This window comes from Chiloscyllium plagiosum, unplaced genomic scaffold (genome assembly GCF_037043375.1).
Source record: "Chiloscyllium plagiosum isolate Xiang-an unplaced genomic scaffold, Cpla_swu_hap1 HiC_scaffold_35, whole genome shotgun sequence".
NCBI lineage: Eukaryota > Metazoa > Chordata > Chondrichthyes > Orectolobiformes > Hemiscylliidae > Chiloscyllium > Chiloscyllium plagiosum.
This window is the reverse complement of record NW_028270173.1, coordinates 36,248,130-36,270,935: the sequence shown is the minus strand read 5'-3', so window position 1 is coordinate 36,270,935 and position 22,806 is coordinate 36,248,130. Positions and strand designations below refer to the sequence as shown.

The following is a 22,806-nucleotide window of genomic DNA, read 5'->3' as shown; positions in this document are numbered from 1 at the left end:
TGAGGTGATATTATGATTTGAAATTTTATATTGGATTAGAAGACTGTATTAGTTTATTTATATTTGTGTGAGATCTGCATTATTGCATTGGCATAACATCCCCAATAAAATTGCAGAAATAAATGTCCGCATTCAAGTGGAAACCCACATTCATGACTGCAGTAGCAAAGCCCTGAGGGGACATCTTAAGTGTTAATTGTAATTGCTTTTGTACAATAGGAAGATGTCATCATTGAGAATGCATGGCATATAGTTATAGATCTGATGATTTTTGAGTAAGTGTTAGGAAAATACAGGTTCCATTTTTCATTATTTAGTTAGTGTAATCAACACTTTTCAAACTTTTTGGAACTTTCCATTCAATTTCAATACTCATTATATTCTGCTGCAAGGGGACTTAGACTCAGGTGTTGTAAAGTGTTTGTTCATCTAGGGTATTAAATTGAACGACGTTGCAACTGTCACCGTCCCTGTGGAGTTTCAACCATGTATAAGTTTGAAGTTCTGTGAATGGATCACAACAGAGCTTGATTCAGAGTGACTTATTGCATCCCGAACTGACTTTGAATAGAAAAACATGGAACCATTTTACACTATCTGTAAAATCTACTACACAGTTCTTGCTGTCATTGGAGTTCCTGGTAGGTGATTATGACAATTGAAGTTGTGTGAAATAACTAATGGCAATTTCAACTGTTCACTGATCATTTTGCATACTTATCGAATGATAAACCTTGTGCAGCTATTACATCTGTGATACCCTTTCGTTAACTGTGCTGTTGAGTAGACATCAGTTCATGGGGAAGCTATTGCCACAAATAATTACCTCTGTGAAATTGTGTTGAGTGTTGGCCCCGAACCAGATAAGGCTTGCATTATTTTTGTGTAATTGTTTAAGCGGTCTGATCTCTACACTCCATGGATATGCCTTTCTGCTTTGACATGTAATCTATGGCCAAGGGGAATATTTTCATTGTTGTCTGAAGATGTTTCTGAATAAATTAATATGTTTTGATATTGCTCAGTCGTCGCCTGAATAGCAGCAACAGTAACAGCTGCTAACTATGTATTGACAGATAAACAGCAAGACAGCATTGTCACTCTCCTCTTGATAATAACTTTCTCTTTGATTACTGTAAACAGATTAATCGTTTTCATGCTGATTACCACCTTGCAAACACAGTGATCAGAAACTGCAAGTCAATAATTCTTTCCTTATTGCTAACCTGTTTTCATGAGTGAAATAATATCCTTCTGTTATTGAATAGTCCATTTATTTCTGATGTACATCGAAGTTTAATGGTCCAATCATTATCTATGTTTTGGAGTCATATGACACATATTCTGTCCTTAGATCAGCAGCTTTTGCCCCTTCCAGGGAAAGACATGTAAGATTGAAGACCCTAGGTACTTTTTTTAAAATACAAAACAAGAATTAGTTTCAGTCTCGTAAATATTAACATCATTTTACAGTTCATACTTATCTGGTTCACACATCGCTCCGTTCACTGGATCACTTCCAAATCTACAACGTTATGAAAGAACTAAGGTCGCAATTAAATAATTCTCAAATTACACGCACGTTATTGTATTTACAGCAGTTCCACAGAACATTCAGCCCAACTTGTTCCTGTGTTTGCATTTGTGTCCAAACCTTGAAATACCCTTTATCTGACGGAAACATTTAACCACCTACTGCTTTCAACCTCATGGACAAAGTTAAAAATCACTGAATACCAGGTTATAGTCTTCGGAGTGCTGCTCCTTAATTCACCTGAACAAATAACACTCCAAAAGCTAGTGCTTCCAAATAAACCTGTTGGGCTATAACCTGGTGTGTGATTTTGAACTTGGTCCACCCCAGTGCAACATCAGCTCCTCCACATCATTCAACCTCATGTTCTTAATTAGTTTACTCTTCTATGCAATTACCTTCACAGCTCCATATTGGAGTGAACTCTAACCATTCTCTGATTGAATGTGTTTCTCCTTCATGTGTTTTGGATTTATTTCTGACATTCTTGATCGACAATCTATAATTATGCAATCAGTATCAGGCAGAATCATCTTCTTTGTGTCGATCCTATCACACCGATTCATAACTTTAATATTTCTGTTGGTCTGTGCATAACTTTCCCACTCCTCTTTTAACTTCCTTACAGATAAACTCGCCAACAATTGCTCCATATCAACAGATACATAGAACTGTGAGGCCTAACTTTTCACTTCTAAAACAGATTTGGACTTCTGCTACGTCTCTACATCATTTTTTTACTGTAGAGCAAGAACTGGTACTAATAACTACGCTGATTTTCAATTCCCATTCTCCAGAAATGTTTCTTTTTAAGCTTGATGACATTGCTAACTTGTATTTTGACTTTAAATAATTTGTGAATTTGCACCTCTTAAATCTCTTTGTTCCTGTGTACACTATTTCAAATATCTGCCCATTTCTACTTTTAAAATGACATTTATTTCAGAAATGCATTCAATTGTATTGACAGTTCACCCCTTCAAATTGCAGAATGAGTACTCTCTCTTACTTGGTCAAACTTCAATATTTCGTTCATTCGACTGATATCTGAGAACTTCATCTGAAAATCAGTGAGTGTGGTAATCTTATGAAGGAAGGTTGGTCATACTAGATGTACACCCAGTGGAGTTTAAAATAAGAACACATTTTCTTCCCCACAATGATCTGCACAGGTATGATCTTCCCACTCGAAGAGTCCTACTCTGATTACAGTGCAAAGGAAAGCCATTTAAATCAGTAAGTCCATACCTACATTCCATAGAGTTATCCAGTTTCCAAACTCTCACTCTTCTGCTCATCGAAACATGAACATGAATTTCCTTCAACTATCTATCATTCTTTCTAAAATAAAATAATATGAAGAGAATTTTAAAAAAAGATATTGTGAAGAATCAAGTAAAAGCCAATGATTTTCGCAAGTGTAAGACACATTAAAGCCAAACTTCCACTAAGCTTGTAGAGATGTTTATCTTTGAAAAAAAAACTGTTTAACATGATGCTGGCCATTACACAACTGTTTCCTTTCTGAATTTTCATTCTGTACAACTCCTGGACTCAGTGGACTTGATGTCTTTGATTCCATCTTGAAAAAAGAAACAAAAGAAAATGGTGAGAAAACCGGGCATCAAACTGAGCTCGAAAAATGACAACAATATAAACAGCCCTGTCGAGAATATAAAGTCTTACTGTAAAACTATAGGCTACTTACTGAATAATGGGATGTGATGAATTCAATGATTCATTTTGACTGGAGCAAAATAGATGGACTGAATATTCTTCCACTTTCAAAGCTTGATGAGTTCCATACTGATGTGTTCTTTTCAGGACTATGAGAATTTTTCTCATCACACTCTTTTCTAATCCATTCATTTTCAAATGCACATTGATGACTATGTGAATGCAATTTCCTTTTGATAGATAGACCTGGGGCTTTGTCCTCATTTTTTATTACTTTACAAATCTTCACTTCTTTCATAGTTGATATTTTTAATAGTTCTATACTAATTTGAAGCAATAGACTTTTCGACAAATTATCTGACAAATCAACGGATTCCCATATTTCTCTTAATGATATTTCTCTTTTTCTCCTTCCAGCAAGAACGGCTTCCTTTTTTTCACTTTGTCACTGTCCATAGTTTCAAACAATACTTCATTCCACAGCAATGTTTCCTCAGATGCCATTGTTTTTGACAGGACCAGAAAGGGGAAGAGAATAACAGGAGCTTGCCCCAAGAATTTGAACTGCGGGAGTGTCAGAAGAATGGAGATGCAGCTAATCCAGTTCTACTTGACAAGAATGATGGTAGAATTAGCCTCGGAAATTACAAACCAGCAAGTTTCTCATCAGTGGTAGGGAACTCTTGGAGAAAATTACTTTCCATTTGGAGAGTGTTACGAAGGGGAAACGGGTCAAACTCCTCTGATAATTAAACCAAAACTCCAGCCCCAACCTGTTTCGATGGGAGTAGAAATTCCCTTCCAATAATTAAACCTGAACTACCCAGAGAAGCTCACCTTGTCCCTTGTAATCTGTGGAAAGAATGATTCATGAAAGGAACCCCTTATTGTTTAAATTGGGTTCTCAGTTTTTCTCCACACGTTTGTTTTCAATCTCTGACAAAAAAATTGGGATCCATATATTGAATAGACAATAGACAATAGACAAGGAGCCTGTTGTAAAGATGTTACTACAGTTGTTATGGGGGATTTTAACATGCAGATAGACTGGGAGAATCAGGATGGTATTGGACCTCAAGAAAGAGACTTTGTGGAGTGCCTCAGAGATGGATTCTTAGAGCAGCTGGTGCTGGAGCCGATCAGGGAGAAGGCAAATCCTAATCTGGAATTGTGTAATGAACCAGAATTGGTCAGAGACCGCGAAGTGAAGGAGCCATTGGGAAGTAGTGACCATAATACATTAAGCTTCAATCTGCAATTTGAGAGGGAGAGGGTACAGTCGGAAGTGACAGTACTTCTGTTGAATAAAGGGAATTATGGAGCTATGAGGGAGGAGCTGGCCAAAGATCAATGGTGCAATACCTTAGCAGGGATGACCGTGGAGGAACAATGGCGGATATTTTTGTGTATAATACAGAAGTTCCAGGATCAGTTCATTCCTAATAGGAAGAAAGATCCCAGGAGGAGGCATGGACAGCCGTGGCTGACGAGGGAAGTTAAGAAACATATAAAGTTAAAAGAGAAAAAGTATAACACAGCAAAGATAAGTGGGAAAACTGAGGACTGGGAAGCTTTTAAAGAGCAACAGAGGATTACTAAGAAGGAAGTATGCAGAGGAAAAATGAGGTGTGAAGGTAAATTGGCCAATAATATAAAGGAGGATAGTAAGTGCTTTTTTAGGTATGTGCAAGACAAAAAAATGGTTAGGACTAAAATTGGACCCTTGAAGACAGAAACAGGGGAATATATTACAGGGAACAAAGAAATGGCAGAGGAATTAAATGGGTACTTCAGATCTGTGTTCACTGGGGAAGACACAAGCAATCTCCCTGAGGTAACAGTGGCTGAAGGACCTGAACTGAAGGGAATTTATATTTGCCAGGATTTGGTGTTGGAGAGACTGTTAGGTCTGAAGTTTGATAAGTCTCCAGGGCCTGATGGTCTGCATCCCAGGGTACTGAAGGAGGTGGCTCGGGAAATCGTGGATGCATTGGTGATTATTTTCCAGAGTTCGATAGATTCAGGGTCAGTTCCTGAGGATTGGAGGGTGGCTAATGTTATACCAATTTTTAAGAAAGGTGGGAGAGAGAAAGCAGAAAATTATAGACCAGTTAGTCTGACCTCAGTGGTGGGAAAGATGCTGGAGTCTATTATAAAGGATGAAATTATGGCACATCTGGATAGTAGTAACAGGATAGGACAGAGTCAGCATGAATTTATGAAGGGGAAATCATGCTTGACTAATCTTCTTGAATTTTTTGAGGATGTAACTCTGAAGATGGATGAGGGCGATCCAGTAGATGTAGTGTACCTGGACTTTCAGAAAGCAGGAGGTTAGTGAGTAAAATTAGGGCGCATGGTATTGGGAACAAAGTACTAGATTGGATTGAAAATTGGTTGGCTGATAGGAAACAAAGGGTAGTGATAAACGGCTCCATTTCGGAATGGCAGGCAGTGACCAGTGGGGTACCGCAGGGATCCGTGATGGGACCGCAGCTTTTTACAATATCTGTTAATGATATAGAAGATGGTATTAGCAATAACATTAGCAAATTTGCTGATGATACAAAGCTGGGTGGCAGGGTGAAATGTGATGAGGATGTTAGGAGATTACAGTGTGACCTGGACAAGTTAGGTGAGTGGGCAGATGCATGGCAGATGTAGTTTAATGTGGATAAATGTATGGTTATCCACTTTGGTGGCAAGAACAGGAAGGCAGATTACTACTTCAATAGAATCAATTTAGGTAAAGGGGCAGTACAGAGAGATCTGGGTGTTCTTGTACACCAGTCAATGAAGGCAAGCATGCAGGTACTGCAGGTAGTGAAGAAGGCTAATAGCATGCTGGCCTTCATAACAAGAGAAATTGAGTATAGAAGCAAAGAGGTGCTTCTGCAGCTGTACAGGGCCCTGGTGAGACCACACCTGGAGTACTGCGTGCAGTTCTGGTCTCCAACTTTGAGGAAAGACATTCTGGCTATTGAGGGAGTGCAGCGTAGGTTCACGAGGTCAATTCCTGGAATGGCGGGATTACCTTACACTGAAAGACTGAAGCGACTTGGCTTGTATACCCTTGAGTTTAGAAGACTGAGAGGGGATCTGATTGAGACGTATAAGATTATGAAAGGATTGGACACTTTGGCAGCAGGAAACACGTTTCCACTGATGGGTGAGTGCCGAACCAGAGGACATAGCTTAAAAATACAGGGTAGACCATTTAGGACAGAGGTGAGGACAAAGTTCTTCACCCAGAGAGTGGTGGCTGTGTGGAATGCTCTGCCCCAGAGGGCAGTGGAGGCCCAGTCTCTGGATTCATTTAAGAAAGAGTTGGATAGAGCTCTCAAAGATAGTGGAATCAAGGGTTATGGAGATAAGGCAGGAACAGGATACTGATTAGGAATGATCAGACATGATCATGTTGAATGGCGGTGCAGGCTCGAAGGACTGAATGGCCTACTCCTGCACCTATTGTCTATTGTCTATTGTCTATAACCCCTGATCTCCACGCTATCAGTAACAAGTAACTATTTATTTATTTAACCTTAATAATGAACACATTAACAAAACTACTAACAAACCAAACATTTCCCCCCACTATTAACTTCTCCCTTACTGAACTCATTTCTACTGGCTTGATGTTCCAATAAACACAGGTGCCACATATATTAGTCCAAGTAATAAGAAAATAATAAAATTAAACTGAGTCTTTCAAAGTTCGCACAGAATTGTCTTCCACAATTCTCTGCTTTTTCCTTTTCTCTTGGAATTCTGCTGTTCTGATTAATTCTCCCTGTCGACTTCTGGTGACACTAGTACTATCTAAGACTGCCATGTACCTTTGTGAATAGGTGGTGCCTTTTTAAAGAGTGGAAATGTCTGTGAGATCGCGATGAGTTTGCTCTCTGCTCTCTATCCAGTTGTACCCTGGATTGTTTTGAGGTGGTCAAAACTATCAGATTTCAATTTAATTGGTTTTTGGTATCTGGGGCTTGGTTTAAATTAATTACTTAATGGTCAAACTGGTTGCCTAAATATCAAAAGAAGCCGAAGGTTTCCAATCACACAGCCAATAGATATGTGTTTCAATTTTAGAACTATCTGTACAATTTTTAGCTACTTGCAGACATTTGCCGGTTTAAACCTCCAAGTCCAGAAAATGTCCTCTACCTTTTAAAGGAGACGCACATTCTTCTCTCATAGCATTTTTGCAAACAAATTCCAGCTTACTACTTTCCACTTCATGAGTACCCGTCATGACTTTGCAACAATCACAAGGTTTGAACAGGAAGAATCAGCGTGGCTTCACCAGATGGAGTTCATGTGTAACAAAACTGTTTGAAATTTTCGAGCATGTGATCAAGTGTGTAGATGAAGGTAGGGAGATTAATGTTAAGTTTATATAGATTTCAGGAAGACATTTTTCAAGGTCCCACATGGCAAAATGATAAAGAATGTAAAAGCTCACCAGAGCCTGCATAACTTGCCAAATTGGACACTAAATTGGCTTAGAGGCATAAGACAGAGAGTGAGGTAGAAAATTTTCTTGTCTGATTTGAGTTTGTTTTGCAGCAGTGTAATGCTGGGATCAGTTTTGCATTCCTTAATGTGCATAGCATTATAAAATAATTGAGGTGAGAATGTGGGTTGTTAATAGATGGAGGAGTAATGATGGTTATAAGAAATTTTGGAATTGTACTGAAGGTTTTTGACAGAGCGGAGAAAGGTTTTAGGTTATGGGAATATAAATGACTTAGTCAGATGGAAAGAGCAATGGCAGATGGTATTGATCCCTGAGAAATGTGAAGTAATGCACTTCTGAAGTAACGAAACAAGGGTGTACTCAAAGAATGGATGACACTAGGAAGCTCAAAGGAACAATGGGATCTTGAAGTTTTCGTCCCCAATCCCTGAAGCTGGCAAGGCAGATTAATAGAGTAGTTAAGGAGTCATAAAGGATACTTGTGTTTTTCAGTTGAGAAATAGTTTATAAAAGTTGTGGATCTATGTTGAGGCTGTACAGGACTTTGATTAGACCACAGCTGAAGTCCTATGTGCCCTTCCTGTCACCGATCAATAAGAAGCATGTGATTTCAGTGGAGTGGTTGTAGAGAAGATTCACCAGGATGGAACACTTGAGCCAAGGAAGACATTTGAAAACCTCAGGTGTCTTTCTTTCAATTAGAGATGTTTGCAGGGGACCTGTTGGAAGGATAAAAATTGTGGGATAAGGACAAGGGGGATCGAAAACAGCTGTTGATCCTGGTGACACACATATTTAAAGTGCAAGACAGGAGGTATGGGAAAAAAAAGGCATTGGTTAGCGAGTATCTGGAATGTACTCCCTGGGATGGTAAGCAAATTCGGTCACCTCATAATCAATGAAAAATATTTAATAATGCTTGAAGTGTTACAACATTCAAAGCTATGGTCCAATTGCAAAACAGTGGGACTAATGAAGGCAATAATGCATTTTTGGCAGCACAGACTCGATACATTGAAGGCTGTCTTCTTTACTCCATAATTCCACGATTCCATAATCATGTACGTAGATTCTCGCTAACTGGAAGTTTGAGATTCATGAATATGCTCCAGTGACTGAGATGTTACTTTCATTAAAACATTGAAATCAAACATTACACACAAAAGATGGATTTGTCTTGTGTTCAGTGACTTAAATGTTTAGCCTCTGAAACTACCAGATACCAACCTCTGGTCACTAAGTTTTAGTTGTTTTGTTTTATTTTCTAGTTAATCTCATGACGATTATGATCTTATCTCAGAGAAGGTGTGGTCTCTCCACTTGTACGACTCGTTATCTGGTGTTCATGACAACAGCAGATCTCCTGGTTATTATCACTGCAGTTTTATTATATCGGGTCAGTTCTTATTATTTCCCAGAATCCTTCCTACAAATCACACCTGTGTGTCGCATAACCTTTGTCCTGCTTTATGCAGCCTCAGAATGTTCTGTCTGGTTCACTATCACTTTCACTTTTGATCGATTTGTGGCCATTTGTTGCCAAAAGCTGAGAACAAAGTATTGCACAAATAAAATTGCGGCTGTAGTTTTATCAATGACATGCATTCTCGTCTGTTCTAAAAATGTTGCATTCTACTTTCGATTTGAACCTGGAAAGATTATTGACAATATTCCTTGGTTCTGCATTGAAAATCCAAGCTACTACACTGCTCCAGGTTGGGTGGCTTTTGACTGGTTGGATAAGGTTTTTGCCCCTTTGCTCCCATACGTCTTAATTTTGTTGCTCAACGTTTTGACAGTCAGACACATTTTGGTTACCAGTCTGGTGCGTAAAGAACTGAAGCATCGAAGCAAGGGAGACAATCGCAATGACCCAGAAATGGAGAGCAGAAAGAAGTCGATGCTGTTACTCTTCACTATATCTGGCAGTTTCATACTTTTGTGGTTCCTATATGTTATATGCTTCTTGTATTACATGCTGTTTGGATTTTATCCCGGTGATTATAGTGACTTTGCAGGTATGTTTCCAGAAGTTGCAGTTATGTTTGTGGATTTAAGTTGCTGCTCGAATGCATTTATTTATGGAATGATTCAATCCAAATTCAGGGAGCAGTTTAAAAGCATGGTGAAATATCCTGTCATATTAATGAAGAAATTTATTGATAAACAAAGGAATTAGGTGCAACTTTAGTGTTGGGTCGCCATTTCTCTAGTTTCGTTATATTTAGTCACTAATGTCATGACTTACTGAGAATCTAAATGTAACATCTACTGTGGTGGGCGATGGCATTTTGCAAGAGGGGTAGGATATTCAGAAGGCCCCCTAATGGACAAAAGTGGAAAGAACAGACACAATATTACCTTCTCTGTTTTGAAGCTTGGCTGATCACAATTGTTGTAAAACAAAATATACTTATTAAAAATACAAAGTGCTCAGATTTCATTTATTCTCTGTCTTTTTCATTCATCTATGTAGTTCTCCCTCTCACTTCGTCACTTTAGGATGGGTGAATTTGAGTGTGGCGAAGCTGTGTGTGTGGATTTGGAACTGGAGTGAATATGGTGGAACTGTACACTGTGAGCTGGGCCAACGTAGGACATCAAAGCCTTGCTGCCTCAGCATGGCACCTACACAAATATATGTAGCCAAGTCAGAAGCTGGGTTTGACATGAGCCGAAATTACAAAGAATGTTTGCTTTTTGTGTCCTATCATTTGAGTGTTTTTTTGTAAACCTGCTGTCGTGTTCTATTGTCTGGGGGAAAAAAATCTGTTCAACTCATCCTAGGTAGTTAGACAAACGGAGTACGTAAATTGCGTGGTATGTTTGCGTGGCAAATAAATCTAGCTGATTAATAAAAAGGTCGCGGCTTTCTTGAATAGTGGAAAGTGGCCATTTGGCCTCCGTCGTATTCACTTTCTTGTATGGTTAAACATATATTCCGTCATCCAATATATTTAAATCAGCAATCAGCAAATATTCCACGTTACTTCACAAAAAGAAAACAAATTGAATGACAGCGCCATTGTTGATAAGGAAGTTCAATGTAGAAACGAAGATGAACTACGTGGAGCCATGATCCTAGCATCAGCGAGGGGAAACTAATGACTACCAGCTGCTGTAACAGAATTACTGCAGATTAGCAAAACGACATGCATGCCATGTTGATTTTGTTTCATATTACATAGTCACTTTTTTGTATTCAATAAATTACATCCCCTTTTGTGCACATTCCATAATGCATCTCAAACGTTTATTGTAATGTCCTATTTTGAACTCCTTCTGGAAATCCATTGCAGTCCGTCTAAGGTATTACCATAATGAACTCTTTGCATTACTACTTGAGAAAAATCCAGCAAGTTAGACAAACACTGTCTCTTCTTTTGAAGACTTTGGTGACTGCTCCCCACATGCCAATCCACACGTTTCCACTCGACTGATAATTATACCCTAAATAATTGTTTATGACAACTAATCCACCACTGTCGGTAAACTAACAATCACATATTTTTGGCTAAACAATGATTCGATGCTTATAATTCTCTCATCTTTTCGACTTTCCACTGGGTAAAGGGAAAATAGAAAGTCTGACAAACACAACTGCAGTTTTCATTATCACTTCTTTGAAACACTCTGGAATGAACTCTACGAGTTCTTGTATATTGTTAAATCTAAATACCAATATTTATTCATTTCTTTTCTTATCCATGTTGAAATCTTAGAGTAACAGGACTTCCTCCTCTGTCACCATGGACTGGGTAGCATCTACCTCCTTGTTAAAGAAAAAAATCAAATATTTATTTAATAACTTTATATGCCCTGTTTTCATATATGAATCTTCATTTTGACCCTCAGATGGTCCACTCCTCTTTTTTTCCAATATTTTGCTCATTATGCTTGGACAGAACACATTGTAAATCCTCTCCATGACAGTTGTGAGTCTTTTCTCATAAATTCTCTTTGCTTCGCTAATGTGCTTTTCCATTCCCCTCTGAACCTGCTTTATTTCTCCAGGTTCCTAATTATATTTACTTCCTGACACTTGTCAGAATCACACTTCTTCTTTTCATCTTAATTTCCATTCATGTTATAATTCAGAGATTCTGAATTTGATTTCCTGACATTTTGAGGAATATGCCTTCGCTGTAAACAAATCATTTTTGTTAAGGTGTAGCTCACTTTTCAGTTACAATTTTTCCCCACTAACTTTTTTTCTTCCAGTTCTGTTGCTCCAGCCAGATTTGTTTTGAACATTTGCTGCTGCATCTGATTTTTCTTACTCTGGGTTGTCATTCCCCACTATCGTCCTCGAATTTTCAACACAATGACTACTGTTCTCTACTTGTCCCTGCTCTGACACTTGATTTACATATTCTGGATTAGTGGTGCTGGAAGAGCGCAGCAGTTCAGGCAGCATCCAAGGAGCTTCGAAATCGATGTTTCGGGCAAAAGCCCTTCATCAGGATTTATTCCTGATGAAGGGCTTTTTCCCGAAACGTCGATTTCAAAGCTCCTTGGATGCTGCCTGAATTGCTGTGCTCTTCCAGCACCACTAATCCAGAATCTGGTTTCCAGCATCTGCAGTCATTGCTTTTACCTATTTGATTTACATAATCTACTTAATTTCCAAGATTCAGATCCATACTTCATTATTTCTTGAAAAAACTGGAGAGATCCTGTTCAGGACATCTCTTGAACACAATCTGTGATTGCTTGCTCCTCTTAGCCCATTACACTACAGGTCTTTTGTCTACATTTGTCAAGTCTCCCACTAGAACAACTCTATAATCTGGCATCTCTCGGAATTTCTCCCAAATAGTCTTTCCTCCATATCGTTCCCAATAGATGATGGTCTTTAGACTGAAACAAGCAATATTGAAATATCCCTTTTTCTTCATTAACTCTTGCCAAATTGATCTTTTCCTTGAACCCATAAGGGCATAATTCTTTCTTTTCTCCAGCACTACACCAGTCTCTGAAACAATATTGCAAACTTTGCTCATTTCCTTCTTTTTCTATTTTCTTGGAACAGTTTGTACCCAGCAAATGTAACGCCATGTTTTACTTTTTCTCATAAACATGGTCTCTGAGACAAAACATCACGTGTCCATGTAGCAATTTGCACGAATAACTCTCCTTACATACAATACTCCATGCATTCATATGTTTGCATAATAACCCTGATCTTGATTGACGCTTCTTTAGCTTCTCTCTTACTCCGACAACCCTTATTAAGTTGCGATCCCTTATGTGTTCTTCCAGTATTATTCTTCTCCAATCTTGCCTTTTGTTTCCCACCTACCTGTCAAGGTATTTTAAATTCTACAATCTCCAATAGGAATTCACCCAAAGGAACTCAGCTACAATTCTGTTTTGATGCAATTTATTTAGTTGGGACAGGGGCCATCTCTGCATGAGAAAATTCCACTGTACTCTGGACTCCAGAGTGCTTCCCTTGTATCACCCTTCCAAGCAGACATTCATCTGTCTCATCGTTTTATTTCTGTGCCCATTTACACTTGGCATTTGGAGTTAAGTAGAGATTGCTACATTTGGGACGCTGCTTACCAGTATTGGACCTAATTTCCTGGATTCAGATTTCAGGACCACAGAGACCGCCTATGTAATTCATCAGTAACAAGATGCACCATGATCTCCAGCAGGTCACAGTCACCCAAAGTAATTTTCTGTGACCATTTTGTAATATCCTTGGCTCAGGCAACAGAAAGAGGACATGCCATTCTTAATAATGTCTGTAGCCACCAAGACACTTTTGCACTCCCAAAACTAACAAACTCCATCTCATGATTGTTCTTCATAAGTTCTTCTTGCACTCCTAAATGGTTTAATTACTTGTTGTTCCACAAACATGGCTCTGATGCAATCCCTTATGCTACCAATTCTTCCATCAGTTTTCAAAACAGAATTTCGATTTGCAAGTAAGATCTCAGAGATCTCATGTGCTGCCTGGTGGTCTCTTTTTAACTCATGCACACCATATTTCTTTTTCTTTGTTCGGGCCCTTAAGTGGCAGTGCAACCAGATATCTGAACATGCCATCTATATAACTTGCAATGTTATTGATTCAGCTCAATGTGTCCAGCTGCTGAGAGATCTTTGAAACTGGATTTCATGTTTCTGCTGCTAATAGTGGTGGTTACTGCACATGTGGTTAATTGGACATCTGTAATTCCACGACGTCCAACATATTTTAGTCCACAATTTGAACTTAACTAAAATGCACTGTGTGACAATGCTGCTTCCACAACAAAGTTATGCTATCCTTGGCATTTTTTTTTCAGCGAGGTCGTTAAATCAGCGATTCCAAAAGGTATAGGTTTGAAGGATTTTAGGGCCATGTTGATTATAGTTAACGGTTACTGCCTCAGTAAAACGGCTTTCAAGTGAAAGAAAAAAGAACTTCTTGTAAAATGAAAATGGAGTGGCCAGCTCTCCCAGCTCAGGTTTTCTTTGTTTGGGTTTGGTTGGGCTTTAGCAGTCTGGATGTTCACTGAGAGCAGTCAATCAGTTTTTAGGCAACTGGTCCAAGACATGGAAGAAGATGTTCCATGCTGAATCACTCTGCCATTTTTTCTCTCTCTCTGTTGTAAGCCCCTTTCTTTGATTTCACCTTTTGTGCAAAGAGGAGTTTATGGAGATTGCTGCAAGAATTAGTGCATTTTGCCCTTTGAGTCTGCTCTGCCATTCAATCATGACTGATATTTTCTCACATCCCACCCTCTCTTTCTTCTGTCTTCTCCTGTAAGCTCTAAACCATTTTAATTAATTTAACTAGATTTATTTCAATGCAAGGGGCCTGACATGTAAGACAGGTGAACCCAGGGCATGGATGGGAATGTGGGATTGGAATATCAAAGCTATTACAGAAACATGGTTGTGAGAGAGACAGGACTAGCAGCTTAATGTTCTGAGATACAGATGATATAGGAAGTATAGAAGTAGAGGCAACAGAGAAGGGCGCAGTGGCCCTTTTGATTCGTCACAATATCATGACTATACTTAGAAAATATATTCTTGGACTATTGTCCAATTAAGCTATATGGGGGGAAACTGAAAAATAGGAAGGGAAAGATTGCTGTCATGGAAATTAAATTGACTCTACTCAAATGCCGGCAAGAACAAATTTTAAAAAAATTACAGGCCTTTGCAAAGGGACTCTTTGCACTTGAGGAAATGCCTTATGCAAGGGATACTTGAGCATAATTCAGATCCTCATCTTATACTGTTTCTCATCACGCTCTCAAGGGCAAAGACTGGGAAAACTCAAGTCGTTATTCTCTCATCTCCTGGTCTTGGACATAACAGTTCTTCAGCTTTTGCTGAATTCGACTGTCGCAAGTTCAAGTTGAATGTTTACAAAGTTCAAACAGAGAGAAGCTGGCTGCAAACCTCATCAAAGTATTGTTTACAAAGCTCAGCACAGCATTAAATATTAGAAAAACATTCTCTTTCAAATTTCACAGTAAATTTAAAATTTGTTAATTTTCCATTAAATTGCCTTGATGGGATTGTTCTAGAGAGTCCGCAGTTGTCAGCGGGCAATTGAGGAGCAAATACATAGGAATATCTCAGAGAACTGTAAGAATAGTAGTGTTGTAATGATAAGGTGTTTTAACCTTCCAAACAAAGAGTAGGACTGCCATATTTTCAAGGGCTTAGATGCACAGGAATTTGTTAGGAAAGTTGAGGAAAACTTGTCTATTCAATATGTGGCTATAACTATTAGGGAAGGAGCAAAGCTCAATCTTCCTTTGGGAAATAAATCAAGGCGAGAGACTGATATGTTATGGTGGAGCATCTTGTGAACAGTGATCATTATTGTATGAGCTTTAAAACAGCTGTGGGAAGGGATGGACTTAGTCCACAAGCAAAATTTCTAAATTGCAACAAAGTCAATGTGAGACTTGAACATTAAAAAGTTGATTGTGCGAGGCTCTTCACAAGTAAAAAGTACAGCTGGCAAGTGGAAGCCTTGCAAGAGTGATAAAACAAGAATTCTGAGACAGTATGTTTCCATTGGTGTAAAGATCAAGGCTGTCAGGAGTAGAGAACATCAAATGACGAGAGATGTTAAAACTCTAGTCAAGAGAAAGAAAAGGCATATGTCATGTGTAGACAGCTTGGATCAAGTGATTTAGTTATTGGAAATTCAAGCAAAATTTTCATCAGAATCTATGAGAAAAATGCATGCTTTTTCATAGATCAAAATGTTTGAAGAGATGGTTCAAAAGAAGGTATTAGAGCCAACGAATATGGACTCATGGTTTAAGAAGGACTTACTGTGCGGTGTCCATCTCTTAAAACACTGCTTTTGAGGGTCTTGACGAATAACAAGAAACACACCTTTCCTCTGTGCTCACCAAATATTGAAACTATTTTGCCTACATTTGCGTTCTTCAAACTCAGTTATTCGAGCATTCTCCTGACGAGTCTTGATTTGCACCCTCTGCACGTTTCCCCAGATTCAAATCTCTGCGCTGCCCATGTCTTAACTGACAGCACATGCCTTAAATGAATCAATTTTTAAAAAAAAGCCATTCGCAGAAAGTGATCATTTTCATGCGGTTTCACTAGTACAACCAATTTCACCATTTAACAGTGTTGTAATTAGTTAGGCATATGGCTTTCAGATGACTTTCCTGGCCATAATGCCTTAAATATTTGCTCTCATACTGTATCAATGAAACATCTGTCCAACACAGCCTTGAGCATAATTGGTGATTGCGTTTGCATGGCCTAGTGTGGAAGAAAATTCCAAATGGAAATGACCCTCAGAGATATTCATTCTTCAGTACATGTTAAATGGGAAATTATTTATTCTGATACCTTGCCCCTTATTTCCAGAATTCTCCAGGGAAAGAAATGTCTTCTGTGAATAAATCATGTTCAACTCAATAAAACGTTTCATGTTTGAACAAAATCACTTCTATTCATAGAGTCATAGAGATGTACAGCATGGAAACAGACCCTTCGGTCCAACCCATCCATGCTGAACAGATACCCCAAAACAATCTAGTCCCACCTGCCAGCACCTGGCCCATATCCCTCCAAACCCCTCCTATTCATATACCCATCCAAATGCCTCTTAAATGTTGAAATTCTACCAGCCTCCACCACATCCTCTGGCAGATCATTCCATACACGTACCACCCTCTGTGTGAAAAAGTTGCCCCTTAGGTCTCTTTTATATCTTTCCCCTCTCAACCTAAACCTATGCCCTCTAGTTCTGGACTCCCCGACCCCAGGGAAAACGTTTTTGCCTATTTATCCTATCCATGCCCCTAATAATTTTGTATACCTCTATAAGGTCACCCCTCAGCCTCCAACACTCCAGGGTAAACAGCCCCAGTCTGTTCAGCCTCTCCCTGTAGCTCAGATCCTCCAACCCTGGCAACATTCTTGTAAATCTTTTCTGAACCCTTTCAAGTTTCACAACATCTTTCCGATAGGAAGGAGACCAGAATTGCATGCAATATTCCAACAGTGGCTGAACCAATGTCATGTACAGCCGCAACATGACCTCCCAACTCCTGTAATCAGTACTCTGACCAATATAAGAAAGCATACCAAACGCCTTCTTCACTATCCTATCTACCCGCGACTCCACTTTTAAGGAGCTATGAACCTGCACTCCAAGGTCTCTGTTCAGCAACACTCCCTAGGACCTTATCATTAAGTGTATAAGTCCTGCGAAGATTTGCTTTCCCAAATTGCAGCACCTCGCATTTATCTGAATTAAACTCCATCTGCCACTTCTCTGCCCATTGGCCCATCTGATCCAGATCCTGTTATACTCTGAGGTAACCCTCTTCTCTGTCCACTACACGTCCAATTTTGGTGTCATCTACAAACTTACTAACTGTACCTCTTATACTCGTATCCAAATTGTTTATGTAAATGTCAAAAAGTAGAGGGCCCAGCACCGATCCTTGTGGCACTCCACTGGTCACAGGCCTCCAGTTTGAAAAACAACCCTCCACCACCGCCCTCTGTCTTCTACCTTTGAGTCAATTCTGTATCCAAATGGCTAGTTCTCCCTGTATTCCATGAGAATGATTCTAGTTCCCAGCTTTTTATTGATTCATTGTAAGAAAACTCCACTAATTGCAGAAATCATTTACAATGACTCCGCCTAACGTCAGCCAATCAACACTCATATTAGGCAATCGTTATCACAATCTTAAAATTTCCATCTTCCTGCCCATATCCCTCCATACCTTAGCATGTATTCAGACACCCATTGTGTCTCCAGCACCACCAACCACCCTCGTATAATCTCCTCCAGCTGTAAACCGCTTGATTCAGTAACGTCCCCGGCCTCCTACCAAATCTCTCTAAACCTTTCAGCTCTACAGGTATCTGAGTCTCTATAACCTCATGCAGCACCTCACTGGCCATAATCATTACCAACCCTCCAGGCCATAAACCACAAACATGCAGCCTCTTCTATTGTGCACAAATCTTCTTATTTCTTCAAGTTATTTCAGTTTGTACAAATCTCCCTATCTACATTGCCCCCTACAGCTTTATCTGCCTTCACATCTTAGTATTCTCTTTGACCTCCAACCCACGCTGCACAACTTATTCCTCCCCAATGTATTTGTATCTCAACATAGTCACCATGCCCTCACACTATCCGGTCTGCATGGGTTCCTGAAGACCAGCATCTTTCCATACCTCTGAAACATATAGCACCCACAAAACTCTCCCTGCCTTTGTAACATCAATCAGCTCTTCACCCTTTCTCATCTTTCAATCTTCGTCCAGCTAATATCTCTGTTACCTCCTTCAATCCTACCTACCTCCTTTTTCTCTGTTATGCTTTATGCATCTTCCTCCAATCTTTCAAATGTTGCAGCCTGAATACAGTTCACAAAAGAGTCATAAAACTACTGCAGACCCTTACAATCACGAGAAATTGTTAACAATAATTTAGGCAAAACCAATGGATGGAATTCGAAAGAAAATGTTTTTCAAGAGAAGAATTAGAGAACTTTCATTGGTGAAGACAGCTTAAGAACTAGTTGTGCCATCATCACTGTACTTTTTTTGGTAATTTGAAAGCATCATAAGTTCAATAGACTCCAATTTTGTGAATTGTGGAAAAAACTCCAGATGCACAGAGGTATCAAACAATAGTTGGTTGAATCTAAAACAGCAGAATCTTAATGCAGTCTGCCACTGCCATTTCCTTAATCTTACATCATCGACTGCAACTTCGAGGGTGCTGAAACCATCCAGTCTTCTGCACGACCTGAATTATTGTGTTAAATACCTTTACCTTTCAGTATTTATCCTGTGGCTCTAGTAACGGGCAAAGAAGTCCAGTATATCATCAGTTAGACAGGATGTTCAAGAAGGCATTTAGTACACACGTCTTCATTGCTCAGACCTTCTGAATATCGGAATTAGGACATCATGTTGAGATTTTCCAGAACCTAGCTGAAGATTTTATGGAGTACTGCATGCAGTTCTGGTCACGCTGTTATAGAAAGGATATTATTAAACTGGAGTGGATTCAGAAAAATAAAACCACAAGATGTTGTTGTGGTTCTGTTCGCCGAGCTGGGAATTTGTGTTTCAGACGTTTCGTCCCCTGTCTAGATGAAATCCTCAGTGCTTGGGAGCCTCCTGTGAAGTGCTTCTGTGATATTTCCTCCACAGAAGCGCTTCACAGGAGGCTCCCAAGCACTGAGGATGTCACTTAGACAGGGGACGAAACGTCTGCAACACAATTTCCTAGTTCAGCGAACAGAACCACAACAACGATCACCCGAGCTACAAATCTTCTCATAAACGTTGAACCACAAGATGTTGCCAGGAATGGAGATATTGAGATATAACAACAGACTAGAAAATCTGGGACCTTATTCATATACCTTAAGAGGTTGAGAAGTAGACTTAATGAAGTTTATAAAATCATGAGGGACATAAATAAGATGACCGATAAGGATCTTTTCTCTGTGGTGAGGGAGTTCAAAACTAGGGGGCATAAATTTAAGGTGAGAGGAGAAAGATTTTAAAATTGCATGAGGGCAATATTTTTGCACAGGAAGTGGTTGGTGTGTGAAACGAACTGTCAGACAAAGTAATGGATGCAGGTACAGTTATCATTTTTTAAAGAAATTTGAATAAGTTCGTGAATAGGAAAGGTTTGCAGGGACATGGGCCAAGCACAGGCAGGTGGGGCAAGTTTCATTTGACTACATGGTTAGAGTGGACGTTTTGGACCAAACAGTCTGTTTCCATGCTACATGACTCTATGAGTCTGAAAGTACTGGTAGTTTACTTTACCCCTTAGTGAGCTTTAACACCATCAGTTATACTCCTAAGGTCACCAATTACTATTTTAATGCTGGCTGCTGAAGCTATTTCTTGTAAGGCAATTTCTATCAATATTGAAAATATCCTGCTGATACCCTTTTTACGGGGCTGACTTCTGTTTTGCAGCTGCTGAATGAATATGCCTTCGTGACTGCATTGCCCAAAGCCTATGTTACCAATTGCATCATTGCCACGGATTCTATTTTGCAGTTGCAACAGGTAATAAAGAAGGCAAATGGAATTTTGTCCTTCATTCCTAAAAGGGTTACGTTTAAAAACAGAGACAGTATGTTGCAGCTGTATAGAATGTTGGTGAGGCCACACCTGGAGTACCATGTGCAGCTGTGGACTCCTTACTTGAGAAAGGATGTACTAGCACTGGAAGGGGTGGAGAGAAGGTTCACTACGTTGTTTGGAGAGTTGAGTGGGTTGGTAATGAGGAGAGACTGAGTTGACTGGGATTATATTCAATGGAATTTAGCAGAATGAAGAGGGATTTTGTAGAAAAAATATAAAATTATGAAAGGAAGAGATAAGCTACAAGCAGAGAAGGTGTCTCCATTGGTCGGTGAAACGAGGAAAAGAGAGCATGGCCACAAAATTAGGGGGAGCAGATTTGGGAATAAATTGAGAAGGAACGTCTTCACCCAGAAAGTTGTAAATCTATGCAATTCCCTGCCCAGTGAAGTGGCTGAGGCTTCCTCAGTAAATGCTTTTAAAGCTAAGATAGATATATGTTTTTGAACTGTAAATGAATTAAGTGTCATGGTAAGAGGGTAGCTAAGTGGAGCTGAGGTTACGAGGTGAACATGGCAATGTGAGACATCTATCGACTTGATAGCCAGAGACCTCTCCCCAGGTCAGAAATGTCTACCATGAGGGGTTATAATTTTGAGGTGCTTGCAGGCAGATGTGATATCAGAGGTAGGTTCTTCACACAGAGAGCAGTGGGTGCTTGGAATACACTGCCAGCGTTGGTAATAGAGTCAGAGACATTAGACTCATGTAAGCGACTGCTGGACCAGCATATGGACGGCAGTAACTTGAGAGGTGTTTATGTTAAATTCATATAGATTAAGATAAATGCTTGTCACAACATTGTGGGCCAAAGGGCCTGTACTGTGGTATGTTTTATATTCTATGTTCGAAAGATCAGTTACGATCTTATTGAATGCAGAGCAGGCTCAAAGGGTCAGGTGGACTATTCTTGCTCTTAGTTCTTATGTTATGCTGTTTTACTTCTAACTTTTTTTCCTCCATATAATGACAAAGACGCCTCATAAATATAAAATTAATCTTATGTGTCTTGTTTTCATTCTGTAACTTTATCCAGGCTATTCTGCCACACTGGTATGTTATGAGGTAACAAACGTTGTCAAACATCACAGTAGTACAATTCCCAGGAATTGCTGCTGTTTTGTACGTCATCCAATGCATGTGCTGAGTTCCCCGTCAATAGACATATGTATTGGTCAAAATTCAAGCTACCAGCGTTTATTTGCTATTTCCATTTTTAAGCTATGGAGTCTGATCCCAGGTGGACTCAAAACTTTTTATCCAATAACTACACTTCTTATCACACTAATATTGTGGGACAGCATGACAGAAACTTGCAATGGACAGTCATTGAAGTGTCATACTTTGTCCTGTCTATGCAACCCATGGCAATTGTCGACATGCAGAAATTCCCTGATCAAGACATGCCACAAATTGACTTGATGCTCATTCTTGATCGTGTGTAAAGTTTCTGAGATGAGCAATGTGCACATCCATTCCATGCCTGTAGTGAGTATGGAAATCTGCAGGTCAGAGCAAAAAGGTAACAAATAGAATAGTCGTAATTTAATATATTGCATAAAAAACAAAACATGTTTTCAAGTTTCAATACATATTCGCTGATACTGATAATTTCTCGTCCCAGCCTGATATTTTTCCATGTTTATTTCTTTTCTTCAAATTTAACGTGATGACAAATGTAAACCTATCTTGGGAAATGTGTAATCTCGTCAACTGCATTGCAGTCTGCCTCGTTGCCACGGATGTGGCAAAACTATTGGTTGTTGTTCTCGCTTGCTGCTAATGAGGTGTATTCTTGTTGCATGTCAGAAACATTCTGTTCACTTGTAACCCAACCTCAAATGTAGAATACACGAACTACTACTGATTGTCACAGAACGTTTTGTCAGGTTCACTGTTACTTCCATTTTAGATTGATTTGTTGCCATATGTTAGAAGCAGAGAACTGCTGCTATCGCTCTTGGACTAGTTTCTATCCTGAGCTGTTTAAAGGATACCATGCAGTATTTTATGTTAATAGATTTGTGACAGTTGAGGATCCTGCCTGATTTTTGTTGTGCACCACACAGGGTTCCAATATGCTCTAATGCTGCTAATCAGTGCTTTAACCATGTTCTAATGGTCAGCTTATATTGACATCCTTTTATGGTCAGTATATGTGGCATATTCTCTGTTGGCTGGCTTGAGGTCAGTAGAACATCAATCTCTATCGATGCCTTAATTTGTACAAGAAGCAAGATTCATACTGCAATTCCTAGATTGTACACAAATACATTTATTTATGTTGCAACGCTCATTAAATTCAGAGAGCAGTTGAAGAATGCGTTCAAATATCTCTTTAGTAAAATTGTTAATTTCATTAGCTGGTGAGTAGAATTTTCTTGCAAGATCCAAAAGTTTTTAAATGACACAATTTGTGTTACTCTTAAACGACAATGAAGGGCTCCATTAACCAGTTATCAGTTACTATTGA

At 39.2% G+C, this 22,806-nt stretch overlaps 1 protein-coding gene across 1 annotated transcript; it reads left to right on the top strand.

Moving 5' to 3' along the window:
• Positions 1–577: 577 nt before the first annotated feature.
• On the top strand, positions 578–9,870 carry LOC148140652 (putative G protein-coupled receptor 139). The gene is made up of 2 exons (XM_087978907.1): positions 578–641; positions 8,960–9,870. Exons 1-2 carry the CDS (start codon positions 578–580, stop codon positions 9,868–9,870), a joined length of 975 nt encoding a protein of 324 aa, XP_087835033.1.
• The last annotated feature ends 12,936 nt before the right edge of the window (positions 9,871–22,806 follow it).